Source organism: Felis catus, chromosome C2, assembly GCF_018350175.1.
Source record: "Felis catus isolate Fca126 chromosome C2, F.catus_Fca126_mat1.0, whole genome shotgun sequence".
Classification (NCBI taxonomy): domain Eukaryota; kingdom Metazoa; phylum Chordata; class Mammalia; order Carnivora; family Felidae; genus Felis; species Felis catus.
Window position 1 is genome coordinate 59,693,684 of NC_058376.1, and position 15,386 is coordinate 59,709,069.

General features: G+C 35.1%; 1 protein-coding gene across 5 annotated transcripts in view; it reads right to left on the reverse strand.

Moving 5' to 3' along the window:
* Nucleotides 1–15,386, reverse strand: part of CFAP44 (cilia and flagella associated protein 44) — a 149,772-nt gene that overhangs the window by 67,504 nt on the left and 66,882 nt on the right. For all 5 annotated transcript variants that reach the window (XM_019839725.3, XM_003991635.5, XM_023260139.2 and 2 more), the window contains 5 exons: nucleotides 14,070–14,215; nucleotides 12,792–13,062; nucleotides 11,942–11,997; nucleotides 11,626–11,788; nucleotides 9,555–9,685 (listed from right to left, as the gene is read on the reverse strand). In XM_019839725.3, coding sequence (XP_019695284.2) covers nucleotides 9,555–9,685; nucleotides 11,626–11,788; nucleotides 11,942–11,997; nucleotides 12,792–13,062; nucleotides 14,070–14,215 — 767 coding nt within the window. The remainder of the gene's footprint in view (nucleotides 1–9,554; nucleotides 9,686–11,625; nucleotides 11,789–11,941; nucleotides 11,998–12,791; nucleotides 13,063–14,069; nucleotides 14,216–15,386) is intronic.

Sequence of the window (15,386 nt, forward strand, 5' to 3'; positions counted from 1 at the left end):
ACAAGGATTTGAGGGCCAGAAGACTGGGGAGGAAGAGCTTCCACCTGACAAGGAGGAGGATGGACAAATTGGGTCCTAGAGCTGTGGGTACATATTCCCTGCTTCCAACAGCCTCTGGGGAAACAAAAGTTCCCAAGGATAATGGTTGCAGGTGCGTTCGATTCTGGGAACAGGAGTTTCTGGCCTCACCAAAAACTGCCTGCTCCAGCAGAGCACAGAAGCCATAGAATCAAACAAATGAAAGAAGCAAGCAGCCTGGGACAATGAGCTGCACTGGTTTGAGTCAAGATTCATACTTGCAATATATATACACTTACAAATATAGTACGCATATTTATTAAAGCCAAACATAGGATACTATGTCGAAGGTTCTTCCTGAGAGAACTTATAAGGTACTTTCATCTCTTGATAAGTAGTCATCTAGATATCATTCCAAGATTCAAATATTCATAGATTTAATATCAGGTAACAAGCCATGAATCACAGAGCAGAGTTTCAGAGAAGAAACTGCTGCACAGGAAGAGAGCTCTGGAGATCTGCAGACGTCGCTCTTCTAGCCTTCAGGTAATTACTGATCACCACGTGCATGTAAGGAGTCTACCTGAGGCTGGGGAAAGAATCACCAGAAGAGAACACAGAAAAATCCCCAGACCTCACACAGGTTGAAATAGCTTGTTTTCCCACAAGCCCAATAATACATGGGAATAGGATAGAGCACTCAGGATTTTGTCTTAGTAGTGAGGAAAAATCAGCTCTAAAGGCTGCTTGACCCCCACTAACACAGATTAAAAGCAAGCCTCAAAAACTCAGACTACTTCTAAGTAACTTAACTGAATCCCAAAACAAAGTTCAAGAATATTTAAAAGTATAAAAAATATCGAGCACCCACATTGTGAAATTCATAATGTCTGGCATCCAATCTAAATTTTTCAGGAAGGCAAAGAAGCAGAAAAATATAACACAAAATAAACAAAAATTTTCAATTAATAGAAACAGACCCAGAAGCCTGCCTATCTATCAATCTATCTATCTACCTACCTACCTATCTATCTAGCAGACAAGCACATTAAATCAGTTGTTATATTTTATATGCTCAGGACAGTAGAGGGGAAAGCATGAGCATATGTTTTTTTAATGTTTTTTTTTTTTTTGAGAAAGAGAGACAGAGCATGAGTGGGGGAGGGGCAGAGAGAGAGAGAGAGGGAGACACAGAATCCAAAGCAGGCTCCAGGCTCTGAGCTGTCAGCACAGAGTCCAGTGTGGGGCTTGAACTCACGAACCGTGAGATCATGACCTGAGCCAAAGCGGGATGCTTAACCAGCTGAGCCACCCAGGCACCCCAACATGAGTGTATTAAGGTAAACAAAATCCTTACCTGTGATACTAGGAAATCAGTAAGTAATGATTAATAAATTCATAGAAATACATTATTGAGATGTATTGTTGTAACCACTAGAAGAGATATTAAAAGTGTATTCTTTTCATGATCTATCACATTTATGGATTGAAAGACTCAATATTTATTTTTAAAATCTATTATGTTGAAGTTGATCTATAGATTCAGTGTAATTCAGTCAACATCTTAGCAGGGTTTTTTGATGAAAATTGACAAGTTGATTCTATTTAAGGACCTACACAGTATTGAAGGTGAAGAACAAAGCCATAGGATTTACAATATCAAATGTCAAGAATAATTAAAAGTTCTGAGATATATTATATATATGTATTGACCTGATTTATGACAAAACAATCAATGCAATCTAGTGAGGAAAGGATGGCCTTTTCAACAAATGATACCAGGCCAATTGAATATCCATATAGAAACAAATGACACATGATGTCCATCTTAAACCTCCCCCCAAAAAATCAATATAGATAATGGCAAAACAATGGTGCTTTTAGAATAAAACATAGGAGAATTAGTTCATGAATTGGGAATTGGCAAATATTCCTTAGTTACAACATAAAAGCATCAACCATAAAGGAAAATATTGATAAAATGAACTTTATCAAAGTAAAAACTTCTGCTCAAAAAAAAGCCACCATTAAAAGAAATGAAAAGGAATACCACAGATTAGAGCAAGATATTTTACATGCATGCACACAATGTGTCATATATATACAGTGTCACAAATACCTGTGTCATTTATCTACAAGACAAAAGACTCCTATCTAGGAGATGTGAATAACTCTTACAATCCAGTTTCAAAAATGAACAAAAAAACTTCAAAAAATACCTAATAAAAGAAAATACACAAATAACCAAGAAGTATAAGAAAAGGAGCTAAAAATAATCACTCACCAGGGAAATGCCAATTTAAATCACACTGAGATACTATGATAGAATGGCTGAAATTTAAAGAGATGAGAATATCAGGTGATGGCAAGCATGAGTGTTATGGTTGAATTGCGTCTACCCAGAAAGATACTTTGAAATCCCCCAGTCAATCAGAATGTGACCTTACTGGAAATAGGGTCTGGACAGAGGTAATCAAGTTCAAATGAGATCATTAGAGTGGTCCTAATCCAACATGTCGCTGTGCTTATAAAAAGTGGGGACTTGGACATGCACAGAGGGAAGATTATGTGGGGAAAACAAAGAGAGATAACACCACATAAAGGCAGAAGATTTGGAATAATGCATCTATAGGAAGGAACACCAAAGTTTGCTGGCCAATCACTAGAAGCTCAAAGAGGCATGGAACAGATTCTCCTACCCAGGTCTCAGAAGAAACTAATAAATAGTATTTTTCATGGAACTAGAACAAATAACCCTAAAATTTGTATGGAACCACAAAAGACCTCCAATAGCCAAAGCAATCTTGAGAAAAAACAACAAAGCTGGAGGTATGCCAATCCCAGATTCCATGATATGCTACAAAGCTATAGTATGGTACTGACACAAAAATAGACTCATAGATCAGTGGAACAGAATAGAAAGCCCAGAAATAAACCCATGCTCATATGGTCAATTAATCTTTAACAAAGGAGACAAGAATACACAATGGGAAAAACAGTCTGCTCAGCAAACAGTGCTGAGAAAACTGGACACTACATGTAAAAGAATGAAACTGGACCACTTTCTTACACCATACACAAAAATAAACTCAAAATGGATTAAAGATCTAAACAGAGATCTGAAACCATAAAACTCCTAAAAGAACACATAAGCAGTAATTTCTTGGACATCACCCTCAGCAACATATTTATGGATATTTATCCTGAGGCAAGGGAAACAAAAGCAAAAATAAACTGTTGAGACTACAACAAAATAAAAAGCTTTGTACAACAAAGGAAACAATCAACAAAACATAAAGGCAACCCAGTGAATGAAAGAAGACATTTGCACATGATCTATCCGATAAGGGGTTAACATTCAAAATACACAAGGAATTTATACAACTCAGCACCAAAAAACCCGAACAGTCCAATTTAAAAATGGACAAAGGATAGGGCACCTGGCTGGCTTAATTGGTAGAGCATGTGACTCTTAAACTCAGGGTGATGAGAGTTCAAATGTCAAGTTGGGCATAGAGCTTACTTTTTTTAAAAAAATGGGCAGAGGACCTGATATTTTTTCAAAGACAAAGCGATAGCCAACAGACATGAAAAGATGCTCAACATCACTAATCACCAGAGAAATACAAACCAAAACCACAATGAAATATTCCTTCACACCTGTCAGAATGACTAGTATCAAAAAGAAATAACAAGTGTTGGTGAGGATGTGGAAAAAAGGGAACCTTCACATACTATTGGTGGGAATGTAATTTGGTGGAACCATTGTGGAAAACAGTATTGAGGTTTCTCAAAAAAATAAAAATAGAACTACTATATGACCCAATAATTCCACTACTGGCTATTTACCCAAAGAAAACAAAAACACTAATTTGAAAAGATATATGCTATGCTACAGCAGTAGTATTTGTAATAGCCAAGATATGGAAGCAACTCAAGTGTCCATTTATAGATGAATAAAGAAGTTGTGGTATGTGTATATTACACACACACACACACACACACACACACACACACACACAATGGAATATTACTCAGTCATAAAATAGAATGAGATTTTGCCACTTCCAACAACCTGGATGGACCTTGAGGATATTATGCAAAGTGAAATAAGTCAGACAAGAAAGACAAATGCCATAGATTTCACTTACATATGGAATTTTTTAAACAAATGAACAAACAAAAACAGACTCAAATACAGAGAACAAACTGGAGGGGAGATGGGTGGGTGGATGGGTGAAATAGACAAAGGGGATTAAGAAGAGATTAATAGGGGTGCCCGGGCTGGCTCAGTTGGTAGGGCATGAAACTTTTGATCTTGGGATTGTGAGTTTGAGCCCCTTGCTGGGTGTAAAGATTACTTAAAAAAAAAAAAAGAGGCAATTAGAAACTTCCAATTACAAATAACTAAGTCATGGAGATGAAAAGTATAGCATAGGGAATATAGTCAATAACATTGTAATTGTGTATGGTGACTACACTTATTGTGGTGAGTACTGAATGATACATAGAATTGTTGAATCGATATGCTGTTCATCTGAAACTAATATAATATCAAATGCCAATTACACTTCAACATAAATAGATAAATAAAACATATCTCCCCTCTAAGAAAATGCACCCCAACTTAACCAACACTTTGATTTTGGACTTCCAGCCTTCATAACTTTTGACTGTTATTTTAAGCCAACCAGTCTGTTGTACTTTGTTATGGAAACTCTAAGAAGCTAACACAATGGGGATCAATGGGAATTCTCATACACTGATAATCATGGTATAAAAATTGGTTGAACCATTTTTGGAAAACTATTTGGCAGTATCTAATAAAGCCAAACATGCATATAATCTTGACCCAGCAGTTCCACTCCTGATTATATAACAAATAAGTGTTTATGTCCACCAAAAAGCATGCACAAGAATGGTCATAGCCATTCATCATAGCCAGGAAGTAGAAATAACTCAAATATGCATCAACAGTAGAATGGATAAATAAATCATGGTATAAGCATTAAGACTATTACAAAACAATGAAAAAGAATAAGCTACTGCTACCTGCAACAACATAGACAATCTTAGGCATGATGCTAAGTAAAAGAAGCCAAATACAAGATTTAGTACTGCAACATTCAATTTGTATGAAGTTCACAGACCAAACTAATGTGATAAACATTCATCTCTGGAGAGTAGATATTTACTGGGAGGGGGTCAAAGGTAACTTTTTGGAGTGCTATAAATGTTCTTGATTGGAGTAGTAGATATATATATATGGATATAGATAGATAAATATGGATATATACGTACATATATATATACACACATACATATATATGTATATATATGCATATATATAATTTATTAAGCTGCTCAGTTAGAATTTATACATTTTGCTGAATGTAAATTACATCTCAAAAAGGCAAAGAAAAAGCAATTTCCTCTGAACAGTCTTATTGGTACATGAGAGAGATTAGACAGGAAGTTGTTGGCTTTCATTATAAGTCTTTAGATTTTTGATTTTAAGATGTATATGCTCATGTGTTAACTAGATATAAAATAATTTGCCAAAACCAGAAAATAAATATGTATTTCATAATTTGGTTTGTAAAAAATCTAATTTTTTATTTATTAAAAAAATTTTATTGTATTATTTTTTTTTAATTTTCATGCCAGTAGAGTTAACATACAGTGTTCTATTAGTTTCAGGTGTACAATATAGTGATTCAACACTTCCATACATCACCCAATGCTCATCATAAGTATACTCCTTAATCCCCATCACCTGTTTCACCCATCCCCTCACCTACCTCCCCTCTGGCAACCACCAGTTTGTTCAGTTTGTTCTCCATAGTTGCGTCTGTTTCTTGGGTTGTCTGGTGGTTGTTTTTTTTTCCTTTGCTCATTTGTTTTGTTTCTTAAATTCCATGAGTGAAATCATATGATATTTGTCTTTCTCTGACAGACTTATTCAGCTTAGCATTATACTTTCTAACTCCAATCTATGTCATTTTAAATGGCAAGATTTCACTCTTTCTTATGGCTGAATACTATTCCATCTTCTTTATCTATTTATCAGTTGACGGATACTTGGACTATTTCCATAATTTGACTATTGTGAATAATGCTGTTATAAACACAGGGGTGCATTTATCCCTGTGAATTAGCATTTTTGTATCTTTTGAGTAAATATTCAGTAGTACAATTACTGGATCATGGAATAGTTCTATTTTTAACTTTTTGAGGAACCTCTATACTGTTTTCCACAGTGGCTGCACCAGTTTGCATTGTCACTAGTGCACAAGGGTTCCTTTTCCTTCACATCCTCACCAACATTTGTTGTTTCTTGTGTTTTTTAGTTTAGCCATTCTGACAAGTATGAGGGGATATCTCATTGTGGGTTTTTTCCCTTCTTACGACGAAAATTTTTAATACACATTTTTTTTCCAGAAATTTGACTAAAAGAAAATGCATAGCCATGGAAAAATTAAGGCAGTTAATCAACAAAGTTGATTATAAATACACATATGTGTACATATATGTAAACTTTAGACCCTTTATAAGAAAAAATTTCACAAGTTCAAAAAAATTGCAAAAACAAATCTCTCCTTGATTACAAATGAAACTTTAACACATTTTTTTGAGAAATTTTTATCATACATTCTATAATTATAATCCAATAAAATTAGAAATAAATAATAAATGTTTACCTTAAAACCTTAATTGCTTGGAAATGAAGGAATATATCTTAAGTAATTCTTAGCTCAAGGAATAAAAGCTTAATTACCAACTATCCAGAAATAAGTTAAAAATTGCAAAACCTAGGGAACACTGCAAAAATCCTCAAGGGAATATACGTAGCCTTAAATGTCCCTGTAGTTAAAAGTATAAAGAAAGGAACTTAATATCCATCTCAAGGCATTTTTTCAATGTTTATTTATTATTTCTGGAGGGGGGGGGGAGGAGAAGAAAGTGCTGGAGCATGAGTGGGGAAGGGGCAGAGAAAGAGGGAGACAGAATCTGAAGCAGGGTCCAGGCTCCAAGTCAAACTCACAAGATCATGACCTGAGCTGAAGTAGGTCGCTTAACTGACTGAGCCACACAGGTGCCCCGTCAAGGCATTTTTAAAAACAGACATAAAATCAAAAGAAAATAGGTGAAGGGAATGCTTAAAGCTAAAATTGGAATTAATGAAATGGAAAAAAAAAAGAATTAAAAATAGGATAAATAAGTCCAAAACCTGATTTTTAAAAAGTACAATAAAATAAGTAAGTCCTTTAGAAGCTTGATTAATACCTTCCTGATGGAATACTCAATATGTGTTTTTTTTTTTTTTTAAGATTTAAGTAATATGGGGCACCTGGGTGCCTCAGTTGGTTGGGCATCCAACTTTGGCTCAGGTCATGATCTTGTGGTCGCTTCTAGCCCCACATGGAGCTCTCTGCTGTCAGTGCAGTGCCCACTTTTAGATCCTGTCTCCCTCTCTCTCTACCCCTGCCCTGCTTGCGCATGCATGCACACATGCTCTTTCTCTCTCTCTCAAAAATAAATAAACAAAAAAGAGAAAGAGGACACCTTCCTTACCTCACCTTGACCTAGTGGGGTCACTATAAATATGTATCAAAAAATTCTTAAAAAAAAATAAAAATAGGGGCGCCTGGGTGGCGCAGTCGGTTAAGCGTCCGACTTCAGCCAGGTCACGATCTCGCGGTCCGTGAGTTTGAGCCCCACGTCAGGCTCTGGGCTGATGGCTCAGAGCCTGGAGCCTGTTTCCGATTCTGTGTCTTCCTCTCTCTCTGCCCCTCCCCCGTTCATGCTCTGTGTCTCTCTGTCCCAAAAATAAATAAAAACGCTGAAAAAATAAAAAATAAAAAATAAAAATAAAGATTAAATAATACAAATTTGGAAGAAAAATTTCAAGACTATGTATAACTTAGGCTTTGGAGAGAAATTTTTAGCCAAGATGGGAAACCCAAAATATATTAAAGGAAAGAGAGACATATTTAGCTATATATACATTAACATATATCGCTTAGAAAAATATAGCATCAACAAAGTTTATAGGAAAATTATAGATAATAAAAAATATTTGAAACACACATGATAAATAACAAGTTAATGTCTATTACACAAAGAAGTTCTAAATTGGTAACAAGAAAATATCCCAATAGAAAAATTATCAGAATATTAAAATGCAATTCACAAAGGAGCACATCTAATTGACTGGTAAACACTAAAAACGTGCTAAACATCCCTAGTAGTAAGGAAAATGCAAATTAAAAAAAAAACAATTAGCTATATTATTTTACATCCATCAGATTTAAACTTTAATAGTGTTAGCCTCAAATGTTGGTAAGAATGACAGGATAAAGTTATACACATTGCTGATGGAAATGTAAAAAGTTGCAACCTTTTTGGAAAGAAATATGGCAACAGATTTTAAATTAAAAAATGCACATACCCCTTTGGTCTAGCAATTCTACTTTTCAAAGTCTACTCTGTAGAACTAAAAGAAAGCATTAGTATGTAACAATATATATATGTAGGTATATTAAAGCAAATTACTTAATATTAAAAAACAGAAGTCAATGTTCTTTGATATGGGTATGTTGAATATATTTTTAAAGAGAAAGCCTCTTATTATGGCAAGTTTTAACATACATAAAGGTAGAGGGCATAATATAGTGAATTCCTACAAATTCATCAAATCATATTAAAAAATTATCAACTTTTTTCCCCCAATTTTATTTTATGTATCTATCCCTTTGTTTTTTTCTTTGGAATATCAAAACATATTTCACCCATAAATACTTCAAATAAGAATTATTTTTAGAAAAGTAACTACCACAATATCATTATACCTAGGAAAATTAATAGTAAATATTTAATATCCAATATCCACTTGGTGTTCAAATATTCTTTGATTCAAAAATGCTTTTTTACAATTGATTTATTTGAATAAGAATCCAAATAAGATCCGCACTTGGTGGATACTTTGTTGGTATATTTCTCAAGTTTCTTTTATTCCATCCCTCTTGTTTCTTCAGGCAATGTATTTGTTGAAGAAACTTGGTTTTTCTGTAGCATTTTCTTTTTGTTGCTGTTGTTTCAAGTTTTTATTTAAATTCTATTTAGTTAACATACAGTGTTAGTTAGTTAGTTAGTTAGTTAGTTAGTTAGTTAGTTAGTTAGTTTCAAGTCACTGTGATTTTGATTTGAATTTCCCTAATGATGAGTGATGTTGAGCATCTTTTCATGTGTCGTTGGCTATCTGGATGTCTTCTTTGGAGAAATATCTGTTCATGTCTTCTGCCCATTTCTAAATCATTTTTTGGGTGTTGAGTTCAAAAATCTAATAATTAAACAAATTTCCCAGAAAGCTCAAGAAGATATCAGTAGCAGTGACAGAATATTCCTGGAGACTTCAAGAGTTAGAAGGTACTCAGGGTATTTCTTACCTGACCACTTCAATTAAGCCACTATGAACAACTTCATTCAAATACATGTTCTCAAACATCTTAACTTGCAGGAAATATGGATCCTACCTGTTCTGTAGCTTCGTGAGGCCAAGTTGATGTTTCTCTTTTTCCCATGCTAATTCTTTTTCCACTTGTTGAATCTTATGAGCTGTTTTTCTGCCAATCTCAGCACGAATTTTGGAATCTAGATCAAAATCCTGCAAATAAGTAGATTTATTCATCGAAATGGGTACTTTCATCAATGTGCATTATCAATCCTATTTCATACACAGATACAGAATCAGTTTTGCACTCAATTTCATGTTGCATTATAATTTGCTCCCAGACATCAATTCTCTCTGTTCTAGAAAAAGAAAAGAACATACTTTTCATCTTACTTCCACAAAATGTGGAGAAAAGTTCTCAGAAATCATTGACAATACTGTAAATAAAGTTGTATCTTAAAAGATTTTTCCCACAGTAAAAGCAGTGAATGATAACAGAATATTTGGAGAGTATACAGAGTTTTTAAAAAAAACTTCCAGGGGCCCCTGGGTGGCGCAGTCGGTTAAGCGTCCGACTTCAGCCAGGTCACGATCTCGCGGTCCGTGAGTTCGAGCCCCGCGTCGGGCTCTGGGCTGATGGCTCAGAGCCTGGAGCCTGTTTCCGATTCTGTGTCTCCCTCTCTCTCTGCCCTTCCCCCATTCATGCTCTGTCTCTCTCTGTCGCAAAAATAAATAAACGTTGAAAAAAAAATAAAAAAAAAAACAAAACAAAAAAAACAAAAAACTTCCACCACCCCAAAGCCACTACTGGTATATAACCAGCAGGGCACAGGGTAGAAGTTCATGGCACCCCTTCCCATGTGACCCCACCCAGGAAAGACAGCTAAGTCTTTGGTGTCTTCTTGAGGTCACCAAATTCTAGCTGAATGTCTGTCACCGGGGGAGCCATTCCTCCCATAAAGATACTTATGGGAGGGGGAAGGTCATGTTTTTTACCTGTACCCCGGGAAAAATATCAGGGCCCTCATTCAGACTAAACTGTAAGTAGTAGTTATTCTTTCCAAGGGTGTATCTGTTTTAAGTAATGATGTATGTAAAAATGCTTAGCCATAGAACTCACCTCAGGTGTTCTTTATTTTGAATTATGTTACCCATATTCTGTAAATGTCAACTTTTTTTTTCATTTTATTTATTTTTGTAAGACTGAGCGAGAGAGGCAGAGCATGAGCAGGGGAGGGGCAGAGAGAGGAGACACAGAATCTGAAGCAGGCTCCAGGCTCACACTGTCAGCACAGAGCCCAATGCAGGGCTCAAACCCATGAACCGTTAGATCATGACTTATGCCAAAGTTGAACACTTAACCAACGGAACCACCCAGGTGCCCCTGTCCAGCTTTTTCTTAGTAAAATAGCATAAACATCTTTTAACCATTATGATTTGGTCTTTTAACCAATACAATGAGTTAGCCATTATGATTTCACCAGAGCATTTTTCACATGGAATGGACTAGGTGCTTCAAGAATTATAGGTCATAGTCAGGATGATAAATTCTGGCTGTTTATTTGATTAGTTCTTGACAGCAGTTCCACTTAGGAAGAAGTACACAGTGGAAAAAAATCACTAACACGTAGATGGAAGCTTTGTGATAAGTCAGAAAAGAAAAACATTAATACAAAATTAGCTTAAATAATTTGTTAATCGTCCCCATAGCTACAACTATACTAAGTCATTTTTCGGAAACTTTGTGGGACAACCAGGTACTATCTTTTTGATAGATTTGTTGAATTATAGAAATGGAATCACAGAGAATCAAAATATATGCGTACTTATACAAAGATTAGATATATTGGCTAGGTACACGAAGGGTTGAAAACCAGATTCAAACCTGTATTTATATATCTTGTCACCACAAGAAAAAAGAAAAGTGAAGTACCTAAATCCAGAAGTAAACTGTGCTATATAAAGAGGTTCTTCTATATTCAAACCAAGTTGTATGTCAAATTCTAAGGTATTTTAGCTGCTGCCAACACACTGGCCAGATAAAGGGAAGTTTAAAGATTTTTTAAGTGTTCCTCTTTGTCAGAAAAATCATAGTCTTGATCCAAAGAAATAGTGTATGTTAAAAATTAAAGTCAAATTTAATTAAGGCTTACTGTTCGCTTAAACTGCATATGTTTTGGTAATTCTTTATTCATTTCCAGAAGTTGCTGAAATTCATTCCTCAAAGCTTTGAGTTTTTCTCTCTTCCCAGCTTTTATTTCTTCCACTTCTTTCATTAACTTATCATGTTCTCTTTTTCTTCTAGCATTCTCAATACTAAAAACAGAAATTTAAAAGGATAGTAAGATCCAGAAACAGCATAAGAGGAATCAGGAATCAATAATTTGGAAATTCCATTGGCTTGGTCAACTTCTATAAAATGTTGTTTTGCAACAGCTCAAGGCTAGTATTTATCAAAAATTCTCATACCTATAGGCTTTGGGATCTTCAATATCTTCTGGAATTGGCTCTGCTTCAATTCCAAACTGTAGAAAGGGGAGAAATGGTTAACACTTTTAAATTGCATATTTCTCTTAAAATATCTAATAGGAAGTAAACTGAGCTTTTTCCCCCCCTCTGCCAATTTCTAATAATTATAGGCTTGCAACGTATTTTCACAAGAAATAATCCAGGGAAAACTAGGGGGAAATTTGTAGTTGACTAAATTTATTTGTTTCTGCTTGATTTAAAGAGGTACATAGAAAAAGTCTTAAAACCTAATATGCATGCAAAATGTTAATATCACCATAATTCCCCTTCAAAATGTGAATTACTAATATCATGTGTTATTAACAAAGGATACATGCAAAATTTCCTAGGTCATTTATTTTAAAATGCTATTTTTTTTAGCATATCCCCTTTTATATATGCTTAATTCTCCCCCCAATACCTTATGTGTATACAGGAAGGTTTTAAAATATATTTTTTAGGGGCAATAGGGTGGCTCAGTTGGTTAAGTATCTGACTTTTAATTTGGGGTTTTTTTTAAATTTTTTTTTAACGTTTATTCATTTTTGAGACAGAGAGAGACAGAGTATGAACGGGGGAGGGTCAGAGAGAGGGAGACACAGAATCTGAAACAGGCTCCAGGCTCTGAGCTGTCAGCACAGAGCCCAACACGGGGCTCAAATCCATGAACCACAAGATCATGACCTGGGCCAAAATCAGACGCTCAACCGACTGAGCCACTGAGGTCCCCAAGACTTTTCAGTTTTTAAAGAATGAGTAATTTAACATTACTATTTTAAAATATGTTTTATCGTTGTTATTAGTTGCATACCCTTGGAGATGGCACTTTGGCTTTAATGGCTTTCATTAGTTCAAATTCAGAAAAAATGGTGAAAACAAAGATATTACTATCTGCTCCAGTGGTCACCAAGAAACGGTCATCAAAACTAGTAGATATGCCTTTGACACATCCATAATTATTGTCATGCAGATTGAAATGCCAGTAGTCCACCATATTTGTCAATGAAGGATTATTCTGACTTAGGATATAGACTCGAATTGCTCCATTTTGCATTCCACAGAACATGAGATCTTGGTTAATGCTATGAAACATAAATTGTTCATATTAATTAGATATATAATTTTATACCTTTTTTTAACATTTATTTATTTTTGAGAAAAAGCATGAGCAGGGGAGGGGCAGAAAGAGAAGGAGACACAGAATCTGAAGCAGGCTTCAGGTGCTGTGCTGTCAGCACAGAACCCAACGCAGGGCTCAAACTCATGGACCCGAAAACATGACCTGAGCAGAAGTTGGTCGCTCAACCAACTGAGCCACCCAGGCACCCCAGATATATAATTTTAAATTAATGACACATGACTGAATTTTAATAACAAAGATGTTATGGCTTCATTGTGCACCCCCACTGTACATATTTTTAAGCCCTAACAAACTACTGCAAAAGAACAGAGAGGAAAAAGCCAATTTGAAATTTAGAGCTATTATATTTGATCTTCAAAAGAATGACTAGCATATATGCTTAATTCTCAATTATTAAAGGACTAAGGATTCAAGTTGTGATTTCTGTAGGATCACTGTAACACTGAACCTTCCTTATCTGACCATGCAGGAGAATCCTAAGTAACAGAAAGTAAGTCCATACAAACCTATTGTGTGATAAACAGAAATTCTGACAGAATATTTGACAGAGGGACTTGAAATAGTGTTTCATGACTAGCTTTGATTCTATTTATTCATTCAGTTTATTTAACTATAAAATGTTTGGGGCACTTGGGTGGCTTAGTCGGGTAAGCGTCCAACTTCAACTCAGGTCATGATCTCATGGTACATGAGTTCAAGCTCCACATCAGGCTCTGTGCTGACAGCTCAGAGCTTGGAACCTGCTTCAGATTCTTTGTCTCCCTCTCTTTCTCCTCCCTCTCTCTCTTTCTCTCTCTCTCAAAAATAAATAAGCACTAAATTTTTTTTAAAAAGAAAATATTTGAGTGCCCCTCTATTTGGACACATCTTTAAAAATGAACAATATTCATAATGGACAACAACAGAGACACAAATGAGTTTTTTTAAGCTTTCTGAAATTTTGTTCACCTGAAAGTGATAGTATGGATGGGATTATCCTCTGTATCTTCAAGAAAACGAAAATCAAAAGGTTCATCCTTCTTTTCTGTGCCATTGATACTTTTCTCATATGGGGGGAACTCACAGTGATATAGAAAACCAGAATCATAGCCACCCTGGAAAAGAGATAAATAACATTGAAGGTAGTACTTGAATATAAGATACATATGACCACACAAGGATTTTTTTTATTCTTCAAATTTTAAAACCAAAAATAGATGTCTTAACACATCTATTTTTATATGACTTCTATTATTATATATAGGTTTTATAAAGTAACTCATTGTCCATTTATATGGAACTATATGATTATGCAATAATAAAACACCTTACAATAATTTGCTTCCATTTAAAAGTCAATACAAGGAAGATATCACTTCTGACTACCTACTGAGTTCCATTTTATTTCAAGTATTATTCTGCACATGCAGTATTTAATACAGTTTTGTAGGTCATGCTGCTCAGAGCTAGTTTTGAGTCTAGGGCATTGCTCTTCTCCCTGAAGCAATTACCAGCTCTGAAAGTGCCATCTGAGAGGCTTTGAAATTCAGCAATCTGTTGTCTCATGGGCTTAGGGAGAGGGAAAGAATTCCCAAGGTCATCCAAGGAGAAGGAGCCACTGTAAACACACCTTCCCCGGGGCTTTCCATTGCAACCCTAGAACACTACACCCTACGAGTATGAGTCATCTCAGTCACTGACTATATGAACATGATCTAGGATTTCTAGCTGCTTTCCAGAACAAAAATAAACTCCCAGGAGACAATGGCAATATACAGATTCTCAAGCTAATGCTACAGTTTTTCATATACAAGGTCAATTTTTCAATTAAAAAGAACACCCTATGCATACTTGCTAAGACAAGACTTGATTGAAAATCAAAAGAACAAATAGATCAAAGAAAAAATCATGAGAGGTGTTTATAAAATGGATTTCAAGTAACCAAGATTAATATATTTAAGGAATTTGAAGGCACTATGAAAAAGGTAAGAAGTCACCTGGAATCTGTAAAGAAAGTGAATAATGGAAAAAATAAAATTGTAGGACTGAAAAATAAAATGACAAAAATTCAATAGATTAGTTTGAAAGCAACTAGACACAGCTAGAATTATGAATCTGGAAGAGAGATCAGATAAATCAGTCAGACCAAAGCAGGAGAAAGAAAAGAAGGATGACAAATACCAAAAGCAAGGGCAGCGTGTGTGTAAAATATCTATGGGTCATAGTGATAAGGGTTAATGTACATAGAACTGGAATCCCAGAAGAAACAAGGACAAAGATGGGCCA